Source organism: Equus asinus, chromosome 8 (genome assembly GCF_041296235.1).
Source record: "Equus asinus isolate D_3611 breed Donkey chromosome 8, EquAss-T2T_v2, whole genome shotgun sequence".
Taxonomy (NCBI): domain Eukaryota; kingdom Metazoa; phylum Chordata; class Mammalia; order Perissodactyla; family Equidae; genus Equus; species Equus asinus.
In genome coordinates, this window is record NC_091797.1 from 92,375,959 (window position 1) to 92,400,326 (window position 24,368).

General features: G+C 38.4%; 2 protein-coding genes across 12 annotated transcripts in view; one reads left to right on the plus strand and one right to left on the minus strand.

Annotated features, from left to right (window-relative positions):
* LOC106827226 (collagen alpha-2(I) chain-like) overlaps nucleotides 1–22,669 on the minus strand; it is a 70,620-nt gene extending 47,951 nt beyond the window's left edge. For 3 of the 5 annotated variants that reach the window (XM_070516366.1, XM_070516365.1, XM_070516367.1), the window contains exon 1: nucleotides 22,209–22,669. In XM_070516366.1, the coding sequence (XP_070372467.1) occupies nucleotides 22,209–22,574 (366 nt within the window). In that variant the 5' untranslated portion in view covers nucleotides 22,575–22,669. Of the gene's footprint in view, nucleotides 1–4,767; nucleotides 4,826–22,208 lie in introns of all 5 variants that reach the window. The other 2 variants (XM_070516368.1, XM_070516369.1) reach the window with 2 other exon arrangements.
* The window catches only part of HORMAD2 (HORMA domain containing 2), a 74,843-nt gene continuing 73,018 nt past the window's right edge, over nucleotides 22,544–24,368 (plus strand). For 5 of the 7 annotated variants that reach the window (XR_006531440.2, XM_014834958.3, XM_070516360.1 and 2 more), the window contains exon 1: nucleotides 22,626–22,674. The gene's annotated coding sequence lies outside the window, so the exon portion shown is untranslated. Of the gene's footprint in view, nucleotides 22,675–24,368 lie in introns of all 7 variants that reach the window. The other 2 variants (XM_070516363.1, XM_070516364.1) reach the window with 1 other exon arrangement.

The following is a 24,368-nucleotide window of genomic DNA, read 5'->3' on the forward strand; positions in this document are numbered from 1 at the left end:
AGGATTCACTCTTGGTTTTGTACATTCTATGGGTTTGGACAAACGTATAGTATCATACAGAATATTTTCACTGCCCTAAAAATCCTCTGTGTTCCACCTATCCACTCCCTCCCCTACCTGCCCCTCTGGCAACCCCGGATGTTTTTATTGTCTTCATAGTTGTGCCTTTTCCAGAATGCCATATAGTTGGAATCATACAGTATGTAGCCTTTTTAGAGTGGCTTCTTTCACTTAGTAATACACATTTAAGGTTCCTCTATGTCTTTTCATGGCTTGATAACTCATTTTAGTGCTGAATAATATTCCACTGTCTGGATGAACCATAGTTCATTTATCCATTCACCTACTGAAGGGCGTCTTGATTGTTTCCAAGTTTTGGCAACTATGAACAAAGCTGCTTATAAACATCCTTGTGTAGATTTTTGTATGGACATAAGTTTTCAACTCCTTTGGAATTGTATATGAATTTTACCTTTAAAAAAACCTTGTAAACAAATATTAAACTCTAGTAAAGTGTATGCATGTTGAAGTGTTAATAGATGAAGTGTACTTATATCTGCAACTTACTTTGAGATGCATCAAAAAATAAGATGATTTACAGATGGACAGAGGGATGGATAGGTAGATAGTGCTAAAGCAACTATAGTAAAATGTAAATTGTAAAATCTAGATGGTGAGTGTATGGGTGTTTATATACAATTCTTTCAACTTTCTTGTGTGTTTGAAACTTTGCATAATAAAATGTTGGAAACAATTATTCTGAACCATATGTCCCAGTCTCTCACATTAGATGCATTTCAGAAAGTCAATGAGTACCTTGTTTACAGTCATCTGGCTGTCTCCAGCAGCTCTAAACTATAACTAAAGACACGCTAAGAAAGCAAGGGAGTGCCAAGTCAAGGTCCTTAAGGTCGCCCTGGCTCTGGAAAGGACAGTGATGTGAACTGTGTGAGACAGCTGAGGTTACTCAGTCATTGCCCATGGTGCTTCCCATACAGTCCCACGGGTGACTTATTAGTCGAAAGATGAAACAAACACTAATTCTAGCAGCAAATTATGATCATAACTATGCCAACAAGGTGAAGAGCAATCAAGGTCACCTTGAAACGGAGCTCAGCCCCTGCCATGCTTGCGTGTCCTGCTGCTTTCATCTGCCTGCTGGAATATGGCCTCCACCATAGAGGGCCAGGGCCAAGAGGAAAAGATATCCTCATCTCCAAAGCTGTTGAACCTAGAAAATGCAGAGGAGGCAGGGATAGAACTGCAGAAAATGAGAAAGATACTAGGGAAGTTGAATAATAAGTAGTAGCTAACATGAACTCCATTCTACACGTGGGTATTTTATTTCTCTTCTAGCCACATGCTAAAGAGGCAGCATAGGTGCGGGTCTGGGCAGGGGTCCCTGACACGTAGTGCTGGGGCACTCTAGGGGCTCTGAAACTCTCAGATGATTGGGAGGTCAAAATTATTTTTACAAGCTCTTATTTGTTTTTTCACTTGCTTTCTCTTACAAGTGTACAGTAGAGTTTCTAAAGGCTAAATGATGTGACATTTTAACAAATTAAATGCAAAAGCAGGTTTGTGAATCCAGCTGTCTTTTTTAAGTCAGACATTAAAGAAATTTGCAAACATGTAAAACAACACCATTCCTCTTTTGTTTTAGAAAATAGTTATTTTTATAAAGATATTATTTGTGTTAATGTGTAATAAGTTTATTGTTAAGTTAATAAAAATATTTTAAATTTCCCCATTTCAATTTTTAATATGGTAAAATTTGACAGAGCTCACACAAACAAAGACTCTTTGGGAATCCTCAGTAATCTTTTTTATTTAAAAACTTTTTTACTGAGGTATAATTTACATCCAGTAAAGTGCACAAATCTGAAACACACAGCTCAATTAATTTTTACATATGTACACACCATGTAATCTCCACCCAGTTCAAGCTGTAGGTCATTTCCATTACCCTGGAAGGACTCATGCCACATCTGATCAATACTCAACCTACCAGAGGTAACCATTATTCTGATTTCTATCATCATAGATTAGTTTTGCCCGTACTTGAACTTCATATGAATGGAATTATATAGCGTGTATTCTTTTGTACCTGGCTTTTTTTCTCTCAGCAAAGTGTTTTTGAGATTCACCCATGTTGTTCTGTGCATTAGTAGTCTATTCACTTTTATTACTGCCGGCAGTATTCCATTGTATGACTCTATCACATATTGTTTCATTTTCCTGTTGACAGATATTTGGATTTTGTCCAGTTTTTGGCTATTATGGATAAAGCTGCTATGATCATTCTTGTACAAGTCTTTTGGTAGACACATGAACTTGAGCATATGCCTGGATGTGGAACTGTTGGGTCCTGCAGTAGGTATATGTTTGGCTTTACAAGAAACTGCCAAATAATAATGTATGAGAGTTCCAGTTACTCCACATCCTCAGCAACACTTGCTAATGACAGTTTAAATTATTTTTAGCTATTCTGCTGAATGTGTTGTGGTTTTAATTTATATTTCTTTGATATTATTCTCAATACATTTTAATATGTTTACTGGTCATTTGAATATCCTCTTTCATGAAATGCTTGCTCAAGTCTTTTGCTCATTTTAAAACTGAATGTCTTTGCTTACTGATTTGTAGGAGTTCTTTGTATATTCTGCATATGAGTTCTTTATCAGTCTATAGCTTGCTTATTTTACTTTTTTAATGATGTCTTTTGATGATCAGACTTTCTTAACTTTAATTAAATCCAATTTATCAAATTTTCTTTTTTGGTTTAGTGCATTTTGTGATCTGAGAAATCTTTACCTATTCCAATATCAGGAAATATTCTCCTATGCTTTTATGTGGAAGTTTGATTGTTTTACCTTTTGAATTTAGTTCTGTGATATACCTAAAAACAAATTTTTGTATATAGTTTGAGTTAAGGGTCAGGCTTCATTTTTCTCCATACACATCCAGTTGTTCCAACATCATTCCCCTATGTACAGTGGCACCTTTGATGGAAGTCAGGAAGGCATACATCTGTGGGTTTATGGACTCTTTATTCCGTTCCAGCGGTATACTTGTCTATCCTTGCTCCCAAAGTACTGTTACTTACTTTATAGCTTTATAGTAAATCTTGAAATATTCTGGTTAAGTCCTCCAACTTTGTTTGAGAATCAGTAATTTTAACTTAAAAAGCTCTTTTCTTCATCAAGATTACTTGGATATTCTAGGTCCTTTACATTTTAGCTCAGTCATTTTTTTTTTCAGAATATAAAGGGGTCCTGAGACAAAGGAGTTTGAAAGTTGCTGATTTAAAGCATAGGCTCAAAATCCAGAAGGCCAGGATCCAATCTCAGTTTTGCCATTTATTAGCTGTGAGACCTTGGCAAATAATTTTTCCATGTCTCTGTTTCCTCATCTGCAAGTTAGGACAATAATGGTACCTATACCATAAGGTTGTACTCATCTAATATTAATCATTATATGAATGTTTTTGCATCTGTTAAAATAAATGAGGCAGGCATATATATTTCTAAAGAATATGAAATCAAAGGAAAACAAAACCTAATGAATCAGAAAGAAACATGTAACCTTCTGATAATCTCAGGGTACTTAGTGAGAATCCAGTTGTATCAGGTTCATTGAAACATAAACAGAAATATACAAAGTATAAAAAATATGCAAAATCTGTTATATTTCTCTATATCAGCAATGAATAATTAAAAATTGAAATAAAGGGGCCAGCCCAGTGGCACAGCGGTTAAGTGCGTACGTTCCACTTCAGCGGCCCGGGGTTCGCCGGTTCAGACCCTGGGTGCAGACACGGCACCACTTGGCACACCATGCTGTGGTAAGCATCCCACATATAAAGTAGAGGAAGATGGGCATGGATGTTAGCTCAGGGCCAGTCTTCCTCAGCAAAAAGAGGAGGATTGGCAGTAGTTAGCTCAGGGCTAATCTTCCTCAAAAAATAAAATAAAATAAAATAAATTTTAAAATATGAAATAAAAGAAATTTACAGCAGCATCAACAAACATGAAGTACTTAGAGATTAACTTAACAAAATATGCATAAGACCTGTACACTAAAAACTTACAAAACACTGAAAAATTACAAAACATTGCTGAGAGAAATTAATAAAGACCTAAATACATGGAGATACATTCCATGTTCAAAGATTAGAAGACTCAATATTGTTAAGATGATAGTTTTCCCCAACTGATATAGACATTCAATGCAAACCCAATCAAAATCTCAGCAGGCAATTCTGTAGAAACTGACATGTTGATTCTAAAATTAATATGGAAAACCACAGAACCTAGAATAGCCAAAACAATTTGAAGAAGAATGATGAAAGTGGAAGGCCTACACTACCTAATGTCAAGACTTACCATAAAACTATGGTAATCAAGACCAGAAAAATCATATAGATAGACATATAGACCTAAAGAACTGGACAAGGAGGCTCACATATGTAGGATTAATTACTTTCTACAGTGGTGCCAACATAATTCAATGCGGGAAAGGAAAGTCTTTTAAAATAAATGGTGCCAGAACAATAGGTTATCCATAAGCAGAAGTTGAACCTCAACCTTTACCTTGCATCATAAACAAAAAGTAACTCAATGTGGATCACTGATCAAAATGTAAGTGCTAAAACTAGAATGTCTAGAAGAAAATAAGAAAAAAGATTCCAGACCCTAGGTTAGGCAAAGTCTTCTTAGGAGACAAAAACACTAACCATTAAAAACAATGATAATTTGAATTACTTACACATTAGAAACTGTTTGTCAGAAGACTCTTTCAGAAAAATGAAAAGACAATCCACGGACTGGAAAACAATAGTTGCAAAACACATTTAGGATAAACAACTTATCCAGAACATATAAACAACTCTTAAAAAATTTCATAATAAGAAGATAAACAGCCCAATGAAAAAAAATGGATAAAAGATTTGGACATATACTTCACCAAAGAAGATATAAAAATGGCAAATAAGCATAAGAAAAGATGCCCAGAATTATTAGGCATTAGGAAAATATAAATTAAAATCACAATGAAGTACCACTACATACCTAGTAACTGGCTAAAATTAGAAAAGATTGACAATACTAAGTGGTGGTGAGGATGAGCAACAACTAGAAATCTCATACTTTGCTGGTGGAAATGCAAAATGGCAAAGCCATTTGGAGAAACATTAGGTAATTTCTTATAAACATACTCTTACCATACGACACAGCAATCCTGCTTTTAGGTATTTACCCAATAGAAATGAAAAATATGTCCACACAAATGCCTGCATCTGAATATTCATAGAAGCTTAATTCATAATAGGTTCAAACTGGAAAAATCCAAATGTCCAACAATTCATGAATGGATAAACAAATTCTGGTATATCCATACAATGGAATATTAGTAGGTAGTAAAAAGGAACAAATTACTGATACATGCAACAACACAGATTAATCACAAAAGCACTGTGATAGGTAAAAAAAAAAAAAAAAACAGGCAGACAAAAGAATACACGCCATACGATTCCACTTATATGACATTCTGGAAATGGCAAAATTATAGGGATGGAAAACAGATCAGTGGTTGCCAGGGACTCAGGATGGGCAGGGTGAGGAGAGGGTACTTGACCATATAGGAGCCTGTGGGAACTTTTCAAGGTGATGGAAATGTTTTGTTTTTGTTTTCATTTTTGTTTTGAGGAAGATTAGCCCTGAGCTAACTACTGCCAGTCCTCCTCTTTTTTTTGCTGAGGAAGCCTGGCCCTGAGCTAACATCCATGCCCATCTTCCTCTACTTTCTATGTGGGATGCCTACCACAGCATGGTGTGCCAAGCGGTGCCATGTCCACACCTGGGATCTGAACTGGCAAACCCTGGGCCACCAAGAAGCAGAACAGGCAAACTTAACCACTGTGCCACCGGGCTGACCCCGGAAACGTTTTTATCTTGAGGTAGTTGTAAACATTTGTCAAAATTTACAGAACTGCATACTTATAAAGAGTGAATTTTATTGTACATAAATTATATTTCAATACACCTGACTTTTAAAAATAATTTCAAAAATTAAAACAAAACACAAAAAAGTTATTACTTTGTAAACATAAAGTATTCTCTTTAAGCATGGCCTGATATAGAATGCAGAAGAATAAGACAGAATGATGTGTTGGGTGAGATAAATTGGAAGGCAATAAGAAAGAAAAGAATATCTCCTATGTACATGATTTCTACTACTTAAATTTTGAAGACTGGAGAGGACTATGCTAAGGTTATATAGCCAAAGGTATGATCTTATTTACCTCTCAGTTTTTGTATTTTCCTAGCACTTAGAAAATGATAGGCATTCCTTAAATGTTTGCTGAAATGAACTCATGGTCAGTGCTGACAGACTTGTGGCCTAATTGTGGCTGTGGGTATGGTAGATTGGCTAGCTCAACATGAATGGTCCCCAAGACCACTCTGTTTCAATAATCCACTAGAAAGACTCGTAGGACTTGGGAAAAGGTGTTATACTCATGGTAGTGGTTTATTACAGTAAAATGATACAGATTAGAATCAAAAAAGGAAAAGTCACATAGGGCATAGTTCAGGAGAAAAACACAGCTTTCAACAGATTATCAAAGATCCCATAACTCAAGAAGGTTAAGTATCTGGAGTGATGTCAGCAAGATGGCGGAATAGGAAGCCCCAGATCTCATCCCCCCACAGAGACACTGACTTAACAACAATTTTGGTCCAAAAAGCCTTTATTAGGACTCTAGAAACCAGGTAAGAAGTCACAGTAACCCAAACAAACACAAAGCTAAGAAGAGCTGCATTGAAATGAGTAAAAAAAAGTCATTGCATTTCACCCATGATAGCCCTTACTCCAAGGCAGCAGAGCTTGACATGAGTAGGAGAAAATGCCCAACTTGCACATTCTCCCTTGGGAGGAAAAGAGATGAGTGGAACATATGCCCAATGTTCTGGCTTTTGAGGGGCTAGCCAAGGGACTAGTTTCTGTCTTGCCTGACTTGGATTGCTGACGTTCTTTGGGTGCCTGGAGACCACTGAGAACAAAGAAGAATTAGTGGCTTGTTGCAGGACCAGAGAACCTTTAGTACCACAGACAGACATGAGAGGGAGCAAGAAATTATAAGCTCCTGAAAAACGAAACCAGCAAACCTCTCTAATTGGGAAATTACATGCACAAACTTAGAGAAGATGCATCCCCAGAAAAGGTTTGAGAAGCTCCCAGAATCTCTACCTGGGCTGATTGGTGAAGGTATTCCCCTGTATGAAGCCAGTCCATAAAGACTAGGAGAAGAGGTTGTTTTTTCAAATGGCCAAATCCCAGCAAAAAAAAAAAAGAATAAGAAAAAATAGGGAAATGTGGCCCAACCAAAGGAACAAAATAAATCTCCAGAAACCAACCGTAAAGAAATGGAGATCTATGAATTACCTGACAAAGAATTCAAAATATTTGCCTTAAAGGATCTCAATGAACTACAACAGAACACAGACAGACAACTAAATGAAATCAGGAAAATGATGTATGAACAAAATAAGAATGTCAACAAAGAGACAGGAACTATAAAAAAGAACCAAACAGAAATTCTGGAGCTAAGGAATACAATAACCAAAGTGAAACATTCACTAGAGGAGTTCAACAGTAGACCTGATCAAGCAGAAGAAAGAATCAGCAAAGTTGAAGATAGATCATTTGAAATTATTGAGTAAGAAGAACAGAAAACAGTTAAAGAAGAATGAAGAAAAAAATGTGAAGAAAGCCTAAGGAACTTATGGAACACCAATAAGTGGGCTAATACATGTATTATGGGAGTCTCAGAAAGAGAGAAAGGGGCAGAGAGCTTAATTGAAGAAATAAGGGCTGGAAACTTCCTAATCTGAGGAAGGAAATGAACATCTAAATTCAAGAAGCTCGAAGGACACCAACAAAGATTAACCCAAAGAGGATCTCACAAAGAAATATTATAATCAAACTGTCAAAAGTCAAAAACAAGGGGAGAATCTGAGGAAAGCAACTTGACATGTCCCCTAAGAGTATCAGCAGATTTCTCAGCAGAAACCTTGCAGGTCAGAAGGGTGTGAAAAGATATATTGAAAGTACTGAAAGAAAACAAGTGTCAAGAAAGAATACTATATCTGGCAAAACTCTTCTTCAAAAATGAAAGAGAAATAATTATCTTCCTGGATAAATAAAAGCTGAGGGAATTCATCACCACTAGACCTACCTTATAAGATATACGTAAAAGAGTCCTTCAAGTTAAAACAAAAGGATGCTAGACCACAATATGAAAGCATATGAAAATGTAAAGCTCTCTGGTAAAAGTAGATATATAGACAAATACAGAATCCTGTAATACTATAATGGTAGTATGTAAATCACTTCTAATTCTGGTATATAATAAAAGATAAAAGCATAAAATACAACTATAACTATAAAACTATGTTAATGGATACAAAGTAGAAAAAGAGGTAATCTATGACATCAATAACATAAAGTGGGGAGGGAGATGTAAAGAAGTAGAGTTTTTGTACATGACTGCAGTTAAGTTGTTATCAGTTTAAAATAGATTGTTATAACTATAAGATGTTTTATGTAATCCCCAGGGTAACCACAAAGAAAATACATATAGAAGAAACACGGAAGATGAGAAAGGAATCAAAACATATCACTACATAAAAAAAAAATCAATGAAACACAAAGGAAGACAGCAAGAGAAGAAAAAAGGGACAAAATAATTACAAGACATACAGAAAACAATTGAGAAAGTGGCAATAGTAAATTCTTCCCTATTAGTAATTACTTTAAATGTAAATCGATCAAACTCCCCAATCAAAAAGACACAGAGTGGCTGAACAGACTGAAAAAAACACACAACAAGATCCAACTATATGCTGTCCACAAGAGACTCATTTTAGCTATTAAAGACACACATAGGCTGAAAGTGAAGGGGTGGAAAAATATATTTCATGCAAATGGTAACCAAAAGAGGGCAGGGGTGGCCATACTTATAAAAGACAAAATAGACTTTAAGTCAAAAACTGTTACATGAGAAAAAGAAGGAAATTATATAATGATAAAAGGGCAACTCATTAGGAAGACATAACAATTATAAATATATATGCACCTAACAACAGAGCACTCAAATATATGAAGCAAACATTGACAGAATTGAATAGAGAAATAGTAACACAATAATAGTAGGAGATTTCAATATCCCACTTTCAATAATGGATGGAACAACCAAATAGGAGATCAATAAGGAAACAGACTTGAACAACACTACAGACCAATTGGACTTAACGGACATACAGCACACTCCACCCAACAACAGCAGAATATACCTTCTCAAGAGGATATGGGACATTCTCCAGGATAGATCACAAAAAAAGTCTTAGGAAATTTAAGATTGAAATCCTACCAAGTATCTTTTCTGACCACAATGGATTGAAACTAGAAATCAATAGCAAAAGGAAAACTGGAAAATTCACAAATATATGGAAATTAAACAAGACACCTGACCAACCAATGGGTCAAAAAAAATCACAAGGGAAATTAGAAAACATCTTGAGATAAATGAAAATGGTTAATAATCTGGCAAATGATTTCAAGAATGATCAACTTTAGTGAAAAGAATATGAAATTTGTAATAAATTGACATGGGTTTGATTCTCTGACTTTACCACTTACCAGTTGTGTGACCTTAGATACATATTTTAAGCTCTAAGCAATTCCATTTCCTAAACGGTTTAAAAATGGGGTAATTGTAATTTCCTCATAAGACTGTTGTAAGATCAAATGAAATAATATATTAAATGGGACCTTACAAATTGGAAGGCTGGAAATATCACTATTCTTTGCCTCTTTGCTGGCTTCATGAGCACTCTCTCTTACCCTATTTGTGGCTACTGCTCAACGCTCAATGTCAAGTGTTGCAGTTTGAAAACAGAATTTTTGACCCACAAGGCCTGTTTCCTTAATACAATTGCTAATGTTTATGTTATAAAGAGCAAAACTTAGAGCATTATACCTAGATTATAAAACCTGATTAACTTCTGGTTTTGCATCCCCTATGTAAGTAGCTTGGGCAGGTCCACAAATTTTAAGGTCTTTCCTCATTTGTGAAAAGACAAAAGAATTTTGTGCCTTGTCCATCTCTGAATGTGATTATACTGATTATCTGAGAAGATATATGGAAAAGTATGCTTAAAACATGATTATCATTGTCCCATCTGTCTGGCACATGATAGCAAAATAAAGGTTTGTAAAAAATATATCACAAATACACCTACTCCACAAGGATGAACCTTATGCAGACATCTTCAAATAGGATACAAGTGACTTTCTTCAATAAAGACCAATGTCAATAAGAACTCTAAGGACACAGTGACACAGTTACCCAGAATGTTTCATACAAGTAGGTTCTTACAATCCTTTTATATTTCCCAAGTTAGAAATCTTTTTCATTTCTCATCTGTGATTGCTTTAAAACTTTACTTTCTCTAAGACTCCTGGATCATACTTAACCCTGTCACTCTGAGAAGATACCCTGAAAAAGGGAAAGAAAAGCTTCATGCTCTCTCTTACCTGCTCTCTAACATCTATTTTGTCTGTTTGTTTGTTAGTGCCATAGAGTCAATTCCTACTCCTAGCAACTCTGTATACAGCAGAGGAGAACCCTGTCCAGTCTTCTTGCACCATCCTCTCACCTTTCAGTGCTATATCAGACAAGGCTCTGCTACAATACATAGGGTTATCATGGCCAATGTTTTGGAAGTGGGTGTTTAGGTCCTTCTTCCTTGCCTGTCTTAGTCTGGAAGCTCTGCTGAAACCCATCTACCATGGATGACCCTGCTGGTATTTGAAATACCAGTGGCATAGCTTTCAACATCACAGCAACATGCAGCTGCCACAGTATGACAACCGACAGATGGGTGGTGTGGTTCTCTGACTGGGAAACAAATCCAGGCCATGGCAATGAGAGCACTGAACCTTAACCACTAAACCACCAGGGCTGGCTCTAACATCTATAGTATATCTATACATACTTCGTACCTTCAATCCTGTCTCAGAGGTTAAAGGATCCCTCCTTGTTTCCAAGGCAGGTGTAACTGGTCCAATTCCCTCCCCTTCCTCTAGGACTTTATGCCATGAGTCACTCCCCTACACTATGTTATCTGCAGTCACTCCTTTGCCACAAGATTCTTCCCAGTTTGCAAATATGAGTGTGTCTCCTCTAACCTAATCATCTTTGCATTTTTTGAAAAATTTTACTTGGTTAGGGAGAAGAAAATGATTAAACCACATTTTTAAAGAAAACCAGTATTAGTATACAGTTTAAATCAGAAAGAGGGAGACCTGAGGTACAGTGGTGCCATGAGAATGAAATGAGGGAATAGTATAAGAAAAATTATATAATTAAAACTGATAGGGCTGGCCCAGTGGCACAGCAGTTAAGCGTGCACGTTCTGCTTTGGTGGCCCAGGGTTGACCGGTTTGGATCCCGGGTGTGGACATGGCACTGCTTGGCAAGCCATGCTGTGGTAGGCGTCCCACACATAAAGTGGAGGAAGATGGGCATGGAGGTTAGGTCAGGGACAGACTTTCTCAGCAAAAAGAGGAGGATTGGCAGCAAATGTTAGCTCAGGGCTGATCTTCCTCAAAAAAACCCAAAAAACTGATAGATTTCAGCAAGTGATTGAATGTGGGATAAAAGGAAAGGGAAGAATAAAAGAGGATAGTTTTCAAGTAGAGAATTCCATAGCCACACCTAAGAAAGATTACAGATTTTACAGAATTAGTTCAGGAAAGTCATTAAACAAATAGCAACAACGAGGTCTGGAGAGGAGGGAATCTGATTTCCTGAGGTGCATGTTATATTATTTAAAATGTCCACTTTTCAACAAAAATTACAAGACATGCAAAAAAAAAAAAAAAAAACAAAGTATGACACACACACAAAAGCAGTCAAAAGAAAATGTCCCTGAGGAAGCCCAGACATTGTACTTGGTAGACAAAGACTTTGAATCAGCTCATAAGAACTAAAAGAACTAAAGGAAACCATGTTCAAAGAACTAAAGAAAACCATGGACTAAAGAACTAAAGAAAAGTATAAGAATGATGTCTTACCAAATGGAGAATATCAAAGAAGAGATAAAAATTATTTTAAAAGAACCAAATAGACACTCTGGAGTTAAAAAGTAAAATAGCTGAAATGAAAAGGTCACTATAGGGCTCAACAATAGATTTGAGTTGATAGAAGAAAGAGAGAATATGAAAATAGGTCACTTGAGGTTATCCAGTCTGACCACCAAAAAAAATGCAGAGAGCCTCAGAGGCCTGTGGCATACCTTCAAACGTACCAATATATGCATAATGGGAGTCCCAGAAAGAGAGAAGAAAGAGAAAAAAGAATATTCAAAGAAATAATGGCTGAAAACTTCCCAAATTTAATGACAAACATTAATCTACATATCCAAGAAGCTCAAAAAACTTCAAATAGGATAAAATCAAAGAGATCTACACTTAGACACTTCATAATGAAACTACTGATAGTCAAAGACAAAAAGAATCTTGAAAGTAATGAGAGAAGCAATTCATCACATACAAGTGATCCTCAATAAGATTAACAGATGATTTATAATCAGAAACCATGTGGACTAGAAGGCAGTGGGATGGCATAGTCAAGGGTCTGAAAGAAAAACGTCAACCTAAGAATTGTATATCCAGAAGAATTATCTTTCAAAAACAAAGGAGAAATTAAGACATTTCCAGATAAAACCTGAGAGAATTGGTCACTAGCAGACCAGCTCTACAAGGAATACTAAAGTAACTTGAATTCATATGAAGAAATAGGAATACTTTAGTAAAGTAACTACATACATAAATATAAAGACAACATAAATGTATTTTTTATTTGTAACTTCTTTCTCCTATCTGATTTAAAAGACAACTGCATAAAGCAATAATTGTAAAGCTGTGTTGAGGACTTGCAATGAGGGCTTAAAAGATGTACATGTATGATAATAATAGCATAAAGAGAGAGGAAAGAAATGAAGGTACATAGAAGCAAAGTTTTTATATACTATTGAAATAAAGTTGTATTAATCTTAACCAGATTGCTATAAATTAAGCTTTTAATTATAAACCCCAGGAAACCACTAAGAAAATAACTTTAAAAATATAGTCAAAGAAATACAAGAGAATTAAAATAGTACTAGAAAATGTCTACAAAAGAACACAGTAATGGAAGAATAGAAGAATAAAAAGATGTAAGACATACAGAAAACAAATAGCAAAATGGTAGACATAAATCTTACCTTGTCAGTAGTTACATTAAATGTACATGCAAATGGATTAAACACTCCAAGAAAAAGACAGGGATTGGCCTTTTGAATGGATAAAAACAACATGGTCCAACTATATTCTGTCTTTTATAGACATAACAAATCTTCAGAATCAAAGACACAAATAGATTGAAGGTAAAAGGATGGGAAAAGATAGACCATGGAAACAATTAAAAAAAAAAAGAGAGAGAGTGGCTATGCTTATATCAGACCAAATACAATTTAAAACAAAAATTGTTACTAGAGACTAGGAATGACATTTAATAATGACAAAAGGTCAATTATTAATAATATATACAATTATAAATATATATCTAACAACAGAGCATCCAAATACATGTAGCAAAAAATGATAGAAATGAAGGGAGAAATAAACAAGTCAACAGTAATAGTTGGAGACATCAATACCTCACTTTCAATAATGGATAGAAAAACTAGACCGAAGATCAACAGGGAAATAGAAGACTTGAACCCACTAGGAACTAACTAGAATCGAGAGACATCTATAGAACACTCTACTCAAAACAGCATAAAATACATTCTTCTCAACTGCACATGGAACATTCTCCAGAATAGACCATATGTTAGGTCATAACACAGTGTTAATAACTTTAAAAGGACTGAAATTGTACAAAGTATGTTCTCTGACCACAAGGGAATGAAAAAAGAAATAACAGAAGAAAATGTGGGAAATTCACAAATATGTGGAAATCACTACAACACACTCCAAAATAACCAATAGGTCAAAGAAGAAATCACAAGGGGAATTAGGAAATACTTTGAGATAAATGAAAACAAGAACATGATGTACCAAAGTTTATGTAATGCAGCTAAAACTTGAGGGAAATTTATAGCTGTAAATGGTATATTAAAAAGAAGGAACTCAAATCAATTACCTAACTTTACATCTCAAGAAACTAGAAAAAGAAGTGCAAACTAAACCTAAAGTAAGCAGAAGGAAAGAAATAATACAAATTAGAACAGAAATAAATGATGTAGAGAACAGAAAAGCAATAGAAAAATCAATGAAATCAAAAGTTTGTTCTTAGAAAAGAGACAAAATTGACAACCCATTAGCTGGAAAGATCAAGAGAAAAAGACAGAAGATTCAAATGACTAAAATCAGGAATGAAAGAAGGACATTATTATCAACATTACAGAAATAAAAAGAATTATAAGGGAATTTTATGAACAAATATATGCCAAAAAAATCAGGTAACCTAGATGAAATGGACAAATTCCTATAAAGACACAAACTACTGAAACAGACTCAAGAAGAAAAAGAAAATCTGAATAGGCCCATAACAAGCAAAAAGACTGAATTGGTAATAAAAAAAAAAAAACCTACAAAGAAAAGCCCAGAGCCAGATGGCTTCACTGGAGAATTCTACCAAACATATAAGAATTCACAAACTGTTACAACAAAATAAAAGGGGAGAGAACATTTCCCAACTCATTCTCTGAGGCCAGTGTTACCCTGATACCAAAACCAGATTTTTAAAAAATCACAAGAAACTATGGATCAGTATTCCTTATAAATATAGATGCAAAAATCCTCAAAACAAACTAGCCAACTGAATCTAGATACATATAAAAAGGACTATGCACCATGACCAAATGGAATTTATCCCAGGATTGCAAGGTTGGTTCAATATATGAAAATCAATCAATTTAATACATCATATTAAAATAATAAAGGTCAAAAACCACATGATCGTCTCTCTATATATAGACAAAACATTTGACAAAATCCAAAACCCTTTCACAATATAAACACTCAACAAACTAGGAACAGAAGCAAATTTTATTAACCTGATAAAGGGCATCTATGAAAAACTCCAGTGAACATGATACTTGATGGTGAAAGACTGGATGCTTTCCCCTAAGATCAGGAACAAGACAAAGATGTCTGTTCTTGCCAGTTCTATTCAACACTGTATTGGAGGTTGTAGTCAGGCAATTAGGCAAGAAATAGAAATAAAAGCTACCCAGATTAGAAAGGAATAAGTAAAGTTATCTCTATTTGCAGATGACATAATCCTGTGTACAGAAAATCCACCAAAAAAATCTTAGAATTAATAAGCCAGGTAAGCAACTTTGCAGGATACAAGATCAAAAATTAAAACTAATTATATTTCTATAAACTAGCAATGAACAATCTGAAAATGAAATTAAGAAAACAATTCCATTTCCATTAGCATTGTTATGGAATGAATTATGTCCCCCAAAATTCATATATTGAAGCCTTAACCCCCAATGTGACTATATTTGCACAAAGGGCCTTTAAAGAAGTAATTAAGGTTAAATGAAGTCATATAGGTGAGGCTCTAATCTGATAGTCCTGGTGTATTTACAAGAAGAAGAGACACCAGAGATCGAGCTCTCTCTCTCTCCACACACGTGCAGAGGAAAGGCCATGTGAAGACACAGGGAGAAGGTAGCCATCTGCAGCCAAGAAGAGAGGCCTCACCAGAAACCAACGCTGCTAGCACCTTGATCTTGGACTTCCGGTCTATAAAACTGTGGAAAAATAAATTTCTGTTGGTTAAGCCCCTCAGTCTGTGGTTTTTCTGTAATGGCAGCCCAAGCAAACTAATACAAGCTTCAAAAAGAATAAAAATCTTAGGAATAAATTTAACTAAAGAAGTGCAAGCCTTGTACACTGAAAACTACAAACAGCACTGAAAGAAATTAAAGAGGATCTAAATAAGTGGAAAGATATTCATGCTCATGAATCAAAAATTTTAATATTATTAAGATGGCAATACTCCCCAAATTGATCTACAGATTCAATGTAATTCCTATCAAAATTCCAGTTTCCTTTTTTGCAGGAATTGACAAGCTGATCGTAAAATTCATATGGAAATGCAAGGAACCCAGAATAGCCAAAACAATCCTGAAAAAGAACGAAGTTGGAAGACTCACACATCTCTGATTTAAAAACTTACTACAAGGCTATAGTAATCAGGATAATGTGGTATTGGCAAAAGAGCAGATATATACGTCAATGGAATAGAAATATGAGTACAGAAATAAACTCTCAGAGTTACGGTCAACGGATTTTTTACAAAGGTGACAGACAATTCAATGGGGAAAGAATAGTCTTTTCAACAAATTGTGCTTGCATAATTGGATATTCACATGTAAAAGAAGGCAGTTGGATCCCTACCTCACACTGTATATGAAAATTAACTCAAAATGGACTGAAGACCTAAATGTTAAGTATAGAATTCCTAGTAAAAAACAGGCATAAATCTTTGTGACTTTGTTTTGGCTACGGTTTCTTAGATACGACACCAAAAGCATAAGCAACAAAAGAAAAAATTGGATTTCATCAAAATTAAAACCTTTTGTGCTTTGAAGGACACCATCAAGAAAGTGAAGACAACCCAGAGAATGGGAGTAAATATTTAAAAATCATATATCTGATCAGGGACTTGTATCCAGAATATATAACATTTACAACTCTAAAATAAAAAGACAAGGGGCCAGTCCAGTGGCGCAGCAGTTAAGTGCACTCGTTCTGCTTCTGTGGCCCGGGGTTCACTGGTTTGGATCCCGGGTGTGGACACGGCACCACTTGGCACGCCATGCTGTGGTAGGCGTCCCACATATAAAGTAGAGGAAGATGGGCAAGGATGTTAGCTCAGGGCCAGTCTTCCTCAGCGAAAAGAGGAGGATTGGCAGTAGTTAGCTCAGGGCTAATCATCCTCAAAAAAAATAAACAAATAAATAAAATAAAAAGACAAATAATCAAACTTAAAATGGGCATAGGATTAGAATAGACATTTTTCCAAAGAAGATACACAAATGACCAACAGGCACATGAAAAAATGCTCACCTTCATTAGTCATTAGGGAAATAAAAATGAAGACTACAATGAGATATCATTTCACATCCATTTGTACATTTTAAATTGGTGAATTTTATGTATATGTAAATAAAAGGTACATTTTAAAAAGAGAATGGTTTTTCGTATGTACACTATACTTGAATAAAAAGTTAACATAAAAAGACAATGGTTTCAAATTAGAATAAATGGAAAAATAACGCAATCAACAGAAACAGGAAATTTGTAATGCATCTTTTCAAAGATCAACCCCATTATGCATAATTTGAACATCCCAGTTAATTGCTTGGATAATATTTGGGATTCTTCCAACAACATACGTGCATTCATTCAATATGTATTTATTGAGCATGTCCTATGTTTAGGCACTCTTCAACAAATAAAGGGGTAGGGGAATGCCCACGGGTTATTAATGAGGTCATACTTTGAATTCTCCCAATGTTTCTTACTACAGTAAATCTTTCTGCGCTGTGCACTGATGTGACTGAGGTTAACACAGCCCCCGACACATTTGAGAAAATGGCTTCCACAGAAATCAGGCTTTCTAGGATAGTTGTCTTAGGTGTAAGTTATAGCAAATCTCTAAATGATGCCTTCCTGCAATTCTTTCTCCCTTCCATTTTTAAAGCTATGTAGGTAATTTTCTCGTGATGTCTTACTCATTTTCCAGTTCTTTAACCTTTCTCTTGACAGGAAGGAATTGGTTTTTGTTTGTTTGTTTAATGAGGAGATATGTCAGAAAAGCTTGCCTCGGATGTCTTGTATTATTGTATTCAGTTCATGCTAAGATCATAAGTATTCTGAATCTTAAATTAGAGACCTTCTCAATCAGAGGTCATTATTACTTAGGCATTTATCATTAGGTTACTATAAACTAAGGGAAGGAAAAACGCCCCTCTTGGAGCTGAGGCTGCACTATGCTCTCATAGGAGTTCTAAACCATTTTTTGGTAACTGTCATTTTCCAAGCATCAAAATACATAGAAAGTAAAGAGCCTCAAAATATAGGCTGTCAGTAGTGTGGTAAATTTTGAACATCACCTCATCTCAGATCTCTGTGCAGATGTACCACGTAGCAATCATGGAAAGCCAGTTTAAATTCTATTTCACTTGAAACTTTTTCTACTAAATAATAAACATTAAGGGGAATAACATCATTTTACATGTCACCCAACTTCATAGTCAGCAGAAAACAGAACCAAGTAGCCAAATAGAACATTTCTATAGTGTTTGAGGATTCAATACCTTCCTTGACATCATGTCTTGGTCGGGGCAGTCAAACAGGCAGCAGCCTGTCACTAACAGCCCTGTCATTTCCTGTTCAATTCATTAAACTCTAGGCTTTCCCCAGAAACACAGAACCCACATGGAGATTCTTCTGCCGGTCAGAAAAGATCAATTCAAAGGGTGCAGAAATTGATATGCAACTCTGAGTGAGCATAAAGGCCATAATAAATTCCCACCTATGTATGAAATTATATTTTGTAGGTTGACAAAGTATGGGCAGAAGCAGGAGCTTATGTTTAGACCTTAAAGTTGGGGCTTATTTCATATTGACTGGCCTCTCTTTGGCTGCCAAAGAACGGATGAAGTTCAGAAGCTAAAGCCAAGTTGGTAATCCTTTATCTTTGCCTTTCTCTCTAAAAAGTACTCTAAATAAGTTAGGCAATATAGCCAATTTACACACAGAGGCTTGATTCAAAACTTCAGTTCTCTAAATCATTTTGCCTTGCTTTTCTTCTCAGTGATACTTAAAATTCTAGGACTCCAGAATCATGTTCATAAACACATCTATAAACACCACTGGCCAAAATCACAGGCTACTGCATGCCCCAGCGGAGTCCAGGATAAAATGACACCCCAACGCAGAAATGAGAGGGCTTGATATGATGCAGCTGGCGCTCTCCTCCTAACCATGAGTGAGGCACTTGAGATTGCAAAGGCAACATTTAGCTTTCAGAAGCAGGTTGCTGCCAGGAGTGGAAAATAAGGATGTTACACCTCCTTTTCTTTCCTAGTTCTAAAGTGGTGGTGCTTTTATTGGTTTGAAGTAGTCTAACCATCACCAAAGAATGAGCAAAGGAAATTATATACACATGCTCCCCTCATAAAATGCCACTTCTTTTGTGAAGCTGGCTCAGTTCCCTGTTCAGAATGCATAGCTTCCTTCTCTACATTCCATCATATAATTTATACCTCCATTAATATTTGCAAACTATTTTCTATGTGAGTAATGTGTTTACAGGGTTCCCTCTCTTACTAAACTGTAAATTTCCACAGCTCAGGGACCAAGTCATTATCTCTCTGGTCCCTGCAATGCCTAGCAGAGTGCTTTATAAATGATAGGCACACACACACACACAAAAAGCTAGATGAATGAATAAATATAGCGGTGTCAGTTTTTTGAAGACTGGGAATTATGATGATTTTAAGAGTTCTAATAAGAGTTGAAAGCAAATAGTATAAAGAAACCACCCTTCCTACTTAGTTGCTCCCTCCACCCCAATCTCTTTTCTCTGTATTTGGTATCATGATTGTGTACACTGAAGAGGCAGACACATTTAGAAATGTCCTCTGGGGAACACATTTTATATTCAATATGTCTATTTTGATAACCCCAAGTAAACCATCTTTCGGAGATTTCCAGGGTTAAACTGAACTTGATGGGGAACGTTTCAATCAGTCAGACAAAAGGTATCTCTACTTCCTGTGATGTGGCGGGCTGTCAGATGCCTCAGATAAAAGTGCAAAATTCTAAAAGCTGAGAGTTTGACTCGACAGACTCCACTAAGCAGGTGCTGCCTATATAAAATTATCAAGAAGAGAAAAGGAACCCTGAATTTCTTTTAACTGAGAAGGAAAAACGGTCTTTAGTTCTCAAAAAACAAGAGTCCAACTAGAGACTGATTAATGAAGAGTGACAACTGTTTCAAGTACACAGAGTAAAAGGAAACATAGTGTCTAAAGAGAGACAGGTCAATTTTAGGCAATGCAAGTCATCTCAAATAAGATTCTCCCCCCTCTATTTTCATCTGCTTCACATGTTATTTTACTATAAGACATAAGCTTTGACAAAACTTTAACTGGTAATTTGGAAATTTCTAAACAATAATCAATTTCTACCACAACGTACACTTTTTCCTTCCAAAACAAACAAGATACTCTGCTTTGACAGGGACAATTTCCAATTTCTTATCACTGAAAGGTACAAAAGCAGCTGGGAAATTGTTTAAGTATCATGTAACACTTTTGAGTTCATTAGGCCATTATCCCTAGGGTTGGATTTTATCAAAAGATGAAGAATACAAACTCAAAAGCTTTTAGCTGACAAGAAGCAAGGCTTTGGCTTGGGATTTTTGTGTTTGGGTTGTAAGTCAGGTTCACAGAAAAGCAATCTGAAACTAGATGGGCTGGAGATAGGAAAGAGCCTTGAAATGAGAGATGTGAGACCATGGGTTGTACTTGTGACTCAGTCTCTTAACGAGCTTGGGGACCTTCAGCAAATTACTTAAACGCTCACCTGTCAAGTAAGGGACTAGACTTTGATGGTTTCTAAAGCCCTCTGTTGCACTTTCAATTTTTAATTGTCTAATACTGTTCCTTAAGTCATTGATGAGTTCATTCAACTATCTACTTGCATACCTCCAATGAACAGGTATAATACAGTTTCTGCCCTCAAGGAGTTAAGTCAGTGGAAAAAGCGAAGGTTTTACCCACAGCTCCTAGAACAGGCGCTCATTCATCCATTCAAGTTCTAAAGAAAGGTCACAAGGAAACCAGCAGGGAATGAGGATGGAAAGAAGGAGAAACTCCATAAAATCTCTTAGGAGGAAGAGAGGGTCATTTATTGTTCCAATCTACCAATGTTTATTGAGGAATCACTGTGTGCCAGGCACAGGGATCCTGGAGTGACCCTGACAGACCAGGCCTCTGATGAAGCTTGCTTACACTCTAGGTGGTGGAGAAAGAAAAACAGGTTAACACATAAGTGAAACCCAGACTGTGATCAATTCTAGAATGAGAGAGAATAACTGTGTTTGTGTGGAGGGTGGGGTTGGGTGGACTGCCATTAGCATGGGGCCGAGGGGAAAGGCTCTTGGCAGACGGTGGTAGTTGACTGAGCCGAGAACGAGGACAGACAGCAGAGAGGGACTAGTGGTCCTGCCAGAACGAAGCAGGTAAACGCGGAGGCTGGAAAGCGCTGGAGCAGAAGACCATCTGTCTGGCTGGAGCTTAAAGAGCAGTTCCTTCTGGAAAGCATAGGATTAAAGCAGGAGCTCTCCACCGAGGGCAACTTTGCCCCCCACGGGACATCTGACAATGTCTGGAGACATTTTAGGTTGCACAACTTAGGGGGGAGGGTACTACTGCTGAAGTGGAGAAAACCTGCACTAAAGGTCTATTACGCCCCCAATTTTGGTTTTAGTCATTCCGCCATAAACTCAGGTTTTACCCATCTTTTTTTCCTTTACTGCAGAAACAAAGTAAGAACAGGCTTCACGTGGCCCACTGCTTCATCCACTCTCAGGAAATCCCATGGCCGGGACTCAAGGGACTCCGCGAACCTTCGAGAAGCTCCACAGGGTACTAAACAGGTACCTGAGCACATGGGAAGGGATCTGAGGAGACCCGCACCCAGCTGTCACCGGGATGACTTGTGCGGGCGGGACCGGGATTGGGGGCAGCGTAAGAGGAAAACACAGTCATGTTTTATTTGCATAATTACAAACTAGTGTTTAAATAATACAAAGCTGGGCTCATGCAGGGAAGAAGTGGCCATGCCCTCAAGGACTGACCCCTCCGTCCTCTGGACCTCTCGGCGGCCCCTCCGCGTTGACTCGGGCCCTCCAGGCTGCGGCCTCCTCTCCCCACAGGGTCGCGCGCTCCCCTCAGGCCCCTCTGGGAGCCCCGGGCCCGGGCCACCGCCCGCGTTAACCCGAAGGTCCCTCGGGCTCGCACCCCGGCCCCCCCGGCCCGCGAGGCCTCCCGCCGCCGCCGCCTCACCTCGGCGGGCAGGCTGTCCTCGACGTACCCGCTGCGCAAGCCGGGCGCCCCGAGCTGAAGGCCGTTAGGGTCCTCGTCTAGCCCCGCGCCTCTCCGTCCTTCGCGGCGCCGCGAGCTCCGCGGGGGTCCCTCAGGCCCTGGAGCACGGGGCGAGCCCTCGGAAGGGCGGGAAACGCGGCGGCAGAGACGCGCCGCCGGCAGCCGGAAGGCAAGCGGACCGAGAACACCTGCCCCGCCGGGCGCTGAGGGGGCGGGACCCGCCAGGGGTCTCTTAGCCCCAGCTCGCCCCTTCTTTGCATATTCATGAAGCGCAGAGAGAGAGGATGAACGCCCGCACAAGCCGTGGGGAGGTAATGAATTATTCATGAGGAGCGTCTCGCCCCGCCCAGGGGGGCCTCATTGATTATTCATGAGCCAGAGGAAGGGCCGTTGAGCCCCGCTCCGAGGGAGGCGTCGACCGGTTGAGGTGAGGGCGAACCTGGCGCGGGGTCTCGGGAGAGAGGGCGCTCGAGCATTGTTAGTCCTCTAGTCTTACGTGATTTCTTTTCTTTTCTTTTCTTTTTACTTGAAGCTTTAAGTTTGACTTGAAACTATTTCGCTGAGGTCCGAAGGACTCTCAGAAGCGGGTAGGCCAGGGCTGAGGAGAGAGACTAAGAGAACCTTCTAGGTAACATTTCCCCCCAACGCCTGCCAGTGAAAAATGTCACAGATACCGGGAAGACAAAGGGGAGAGAATTGTCCTGGGAGCGTGCGCATTCCCACTCTCTAGGCAGCTTTTCAGTTCCGATTTTGGCGGAAAAGACGAAATCAGGCTTGAGGAGGAGGCAGCCGCGGCCAGGAGGCGCCGAGCGGGGCGTGTGCCGAGCGCGCTGGCCTGCGCGTGGCGGGGCGGCGGCGTCGGTTCCCGGCGGGCGTGCGGCTGCTCCGCCGGCGCCAGTGCCCGCGCAGACCGGGACGGGGAGAGTGGGGCGAGTCGCCGCGCCGTGACCCCGGCTCCTCTTTCACCTCATCCAGGATTTGCCGTTTAATCTCTGTGGACTTTAGTTCCCCAAACAGTCCTAGGAAGAGTGTCTTGAAGCTCCAGATTAGCCAATCGGCCGAATGTGCTCGAGCGTGCCGAGCATGGGACGGGCGGTGCAGGACAGCGCGTTCTTGGCTGGTGAAAAGGAAGAAAACGTACCGTTCCTGCCTCTAGAGGAGCCTTTAATCTAGTTAGGAGGATGAATAGTCTAGTTTCTCTCCCATTGGACCAAGGCTCTCCTGAGGTGGGAACCGTGTTTACGTTTTTATAATCCTGCTCGACGCCTGGCACATTATAGTCGCCCAGTCAATGTTGAATGGGTGAATGGTTGAAGTAGCCTGAAGAAGATGTGAAAAACCAGAAGAGCATGAACAAATACCCGGTTAATATAGTGGAAACCATGTACTATGAGGGAGTATGGAGTAGGGGAGTTATCAGGGCCAAATGGGATTTGTCAAGATGGTGAATAATAATCTATGGAAGCGAACTCGGAAACCTCTGAGGAGCTGGGTGACCTTTGGCAAACCAAGTCCCCTTGCTGGACTTCACTTTCCTTTATAGTTTTATATTTTACATTTAAATTCAGGATCCGTGTATAGTGTGAGATTTAGGTTGAGGGGTTTTTTTTTGTTTTTTTTTTTTTTGCCTATGGATGTCCTCTTTCAGCACCATTTGTTGAAAAGACCATCCGTCCTCCACTGAGTTGACTTTCCTTTTCTTTAAAATGAAGGGATTGAATTTGTTGTAGAGGATGTCTGCTCTCCTTTCCAACTCTGTGAATCTGTTGAGCCCAGTTATGTTGACATGCACTCCCTTTGTGGAAAGCCAGCCTTCCTGTCACGCACATGTAAGGAAGGTCATCTAGTTGCATTTCAGAATCCAGCTATTGGATACCTTTCGCTTGAGAGAAAGGGGATTTTCTTATTTTAAAAAAATGTCTTTTCAGGGTTGGCCCCATGACCGAGTGGTTAAGGTGACACACTCTGTTCGGCTGCCCAGGGTTTCACTGGTTTGGATCCTGGGCACAGACCTAGTACTGCTCGTCAAGCCTTGCTGAGGCGGCCTCCCATATAGCACAGCCAGAAGGACCTACAACTGGAATATACGACTGTGTACCAGGGGGCTTTGGGGAGAAGGAG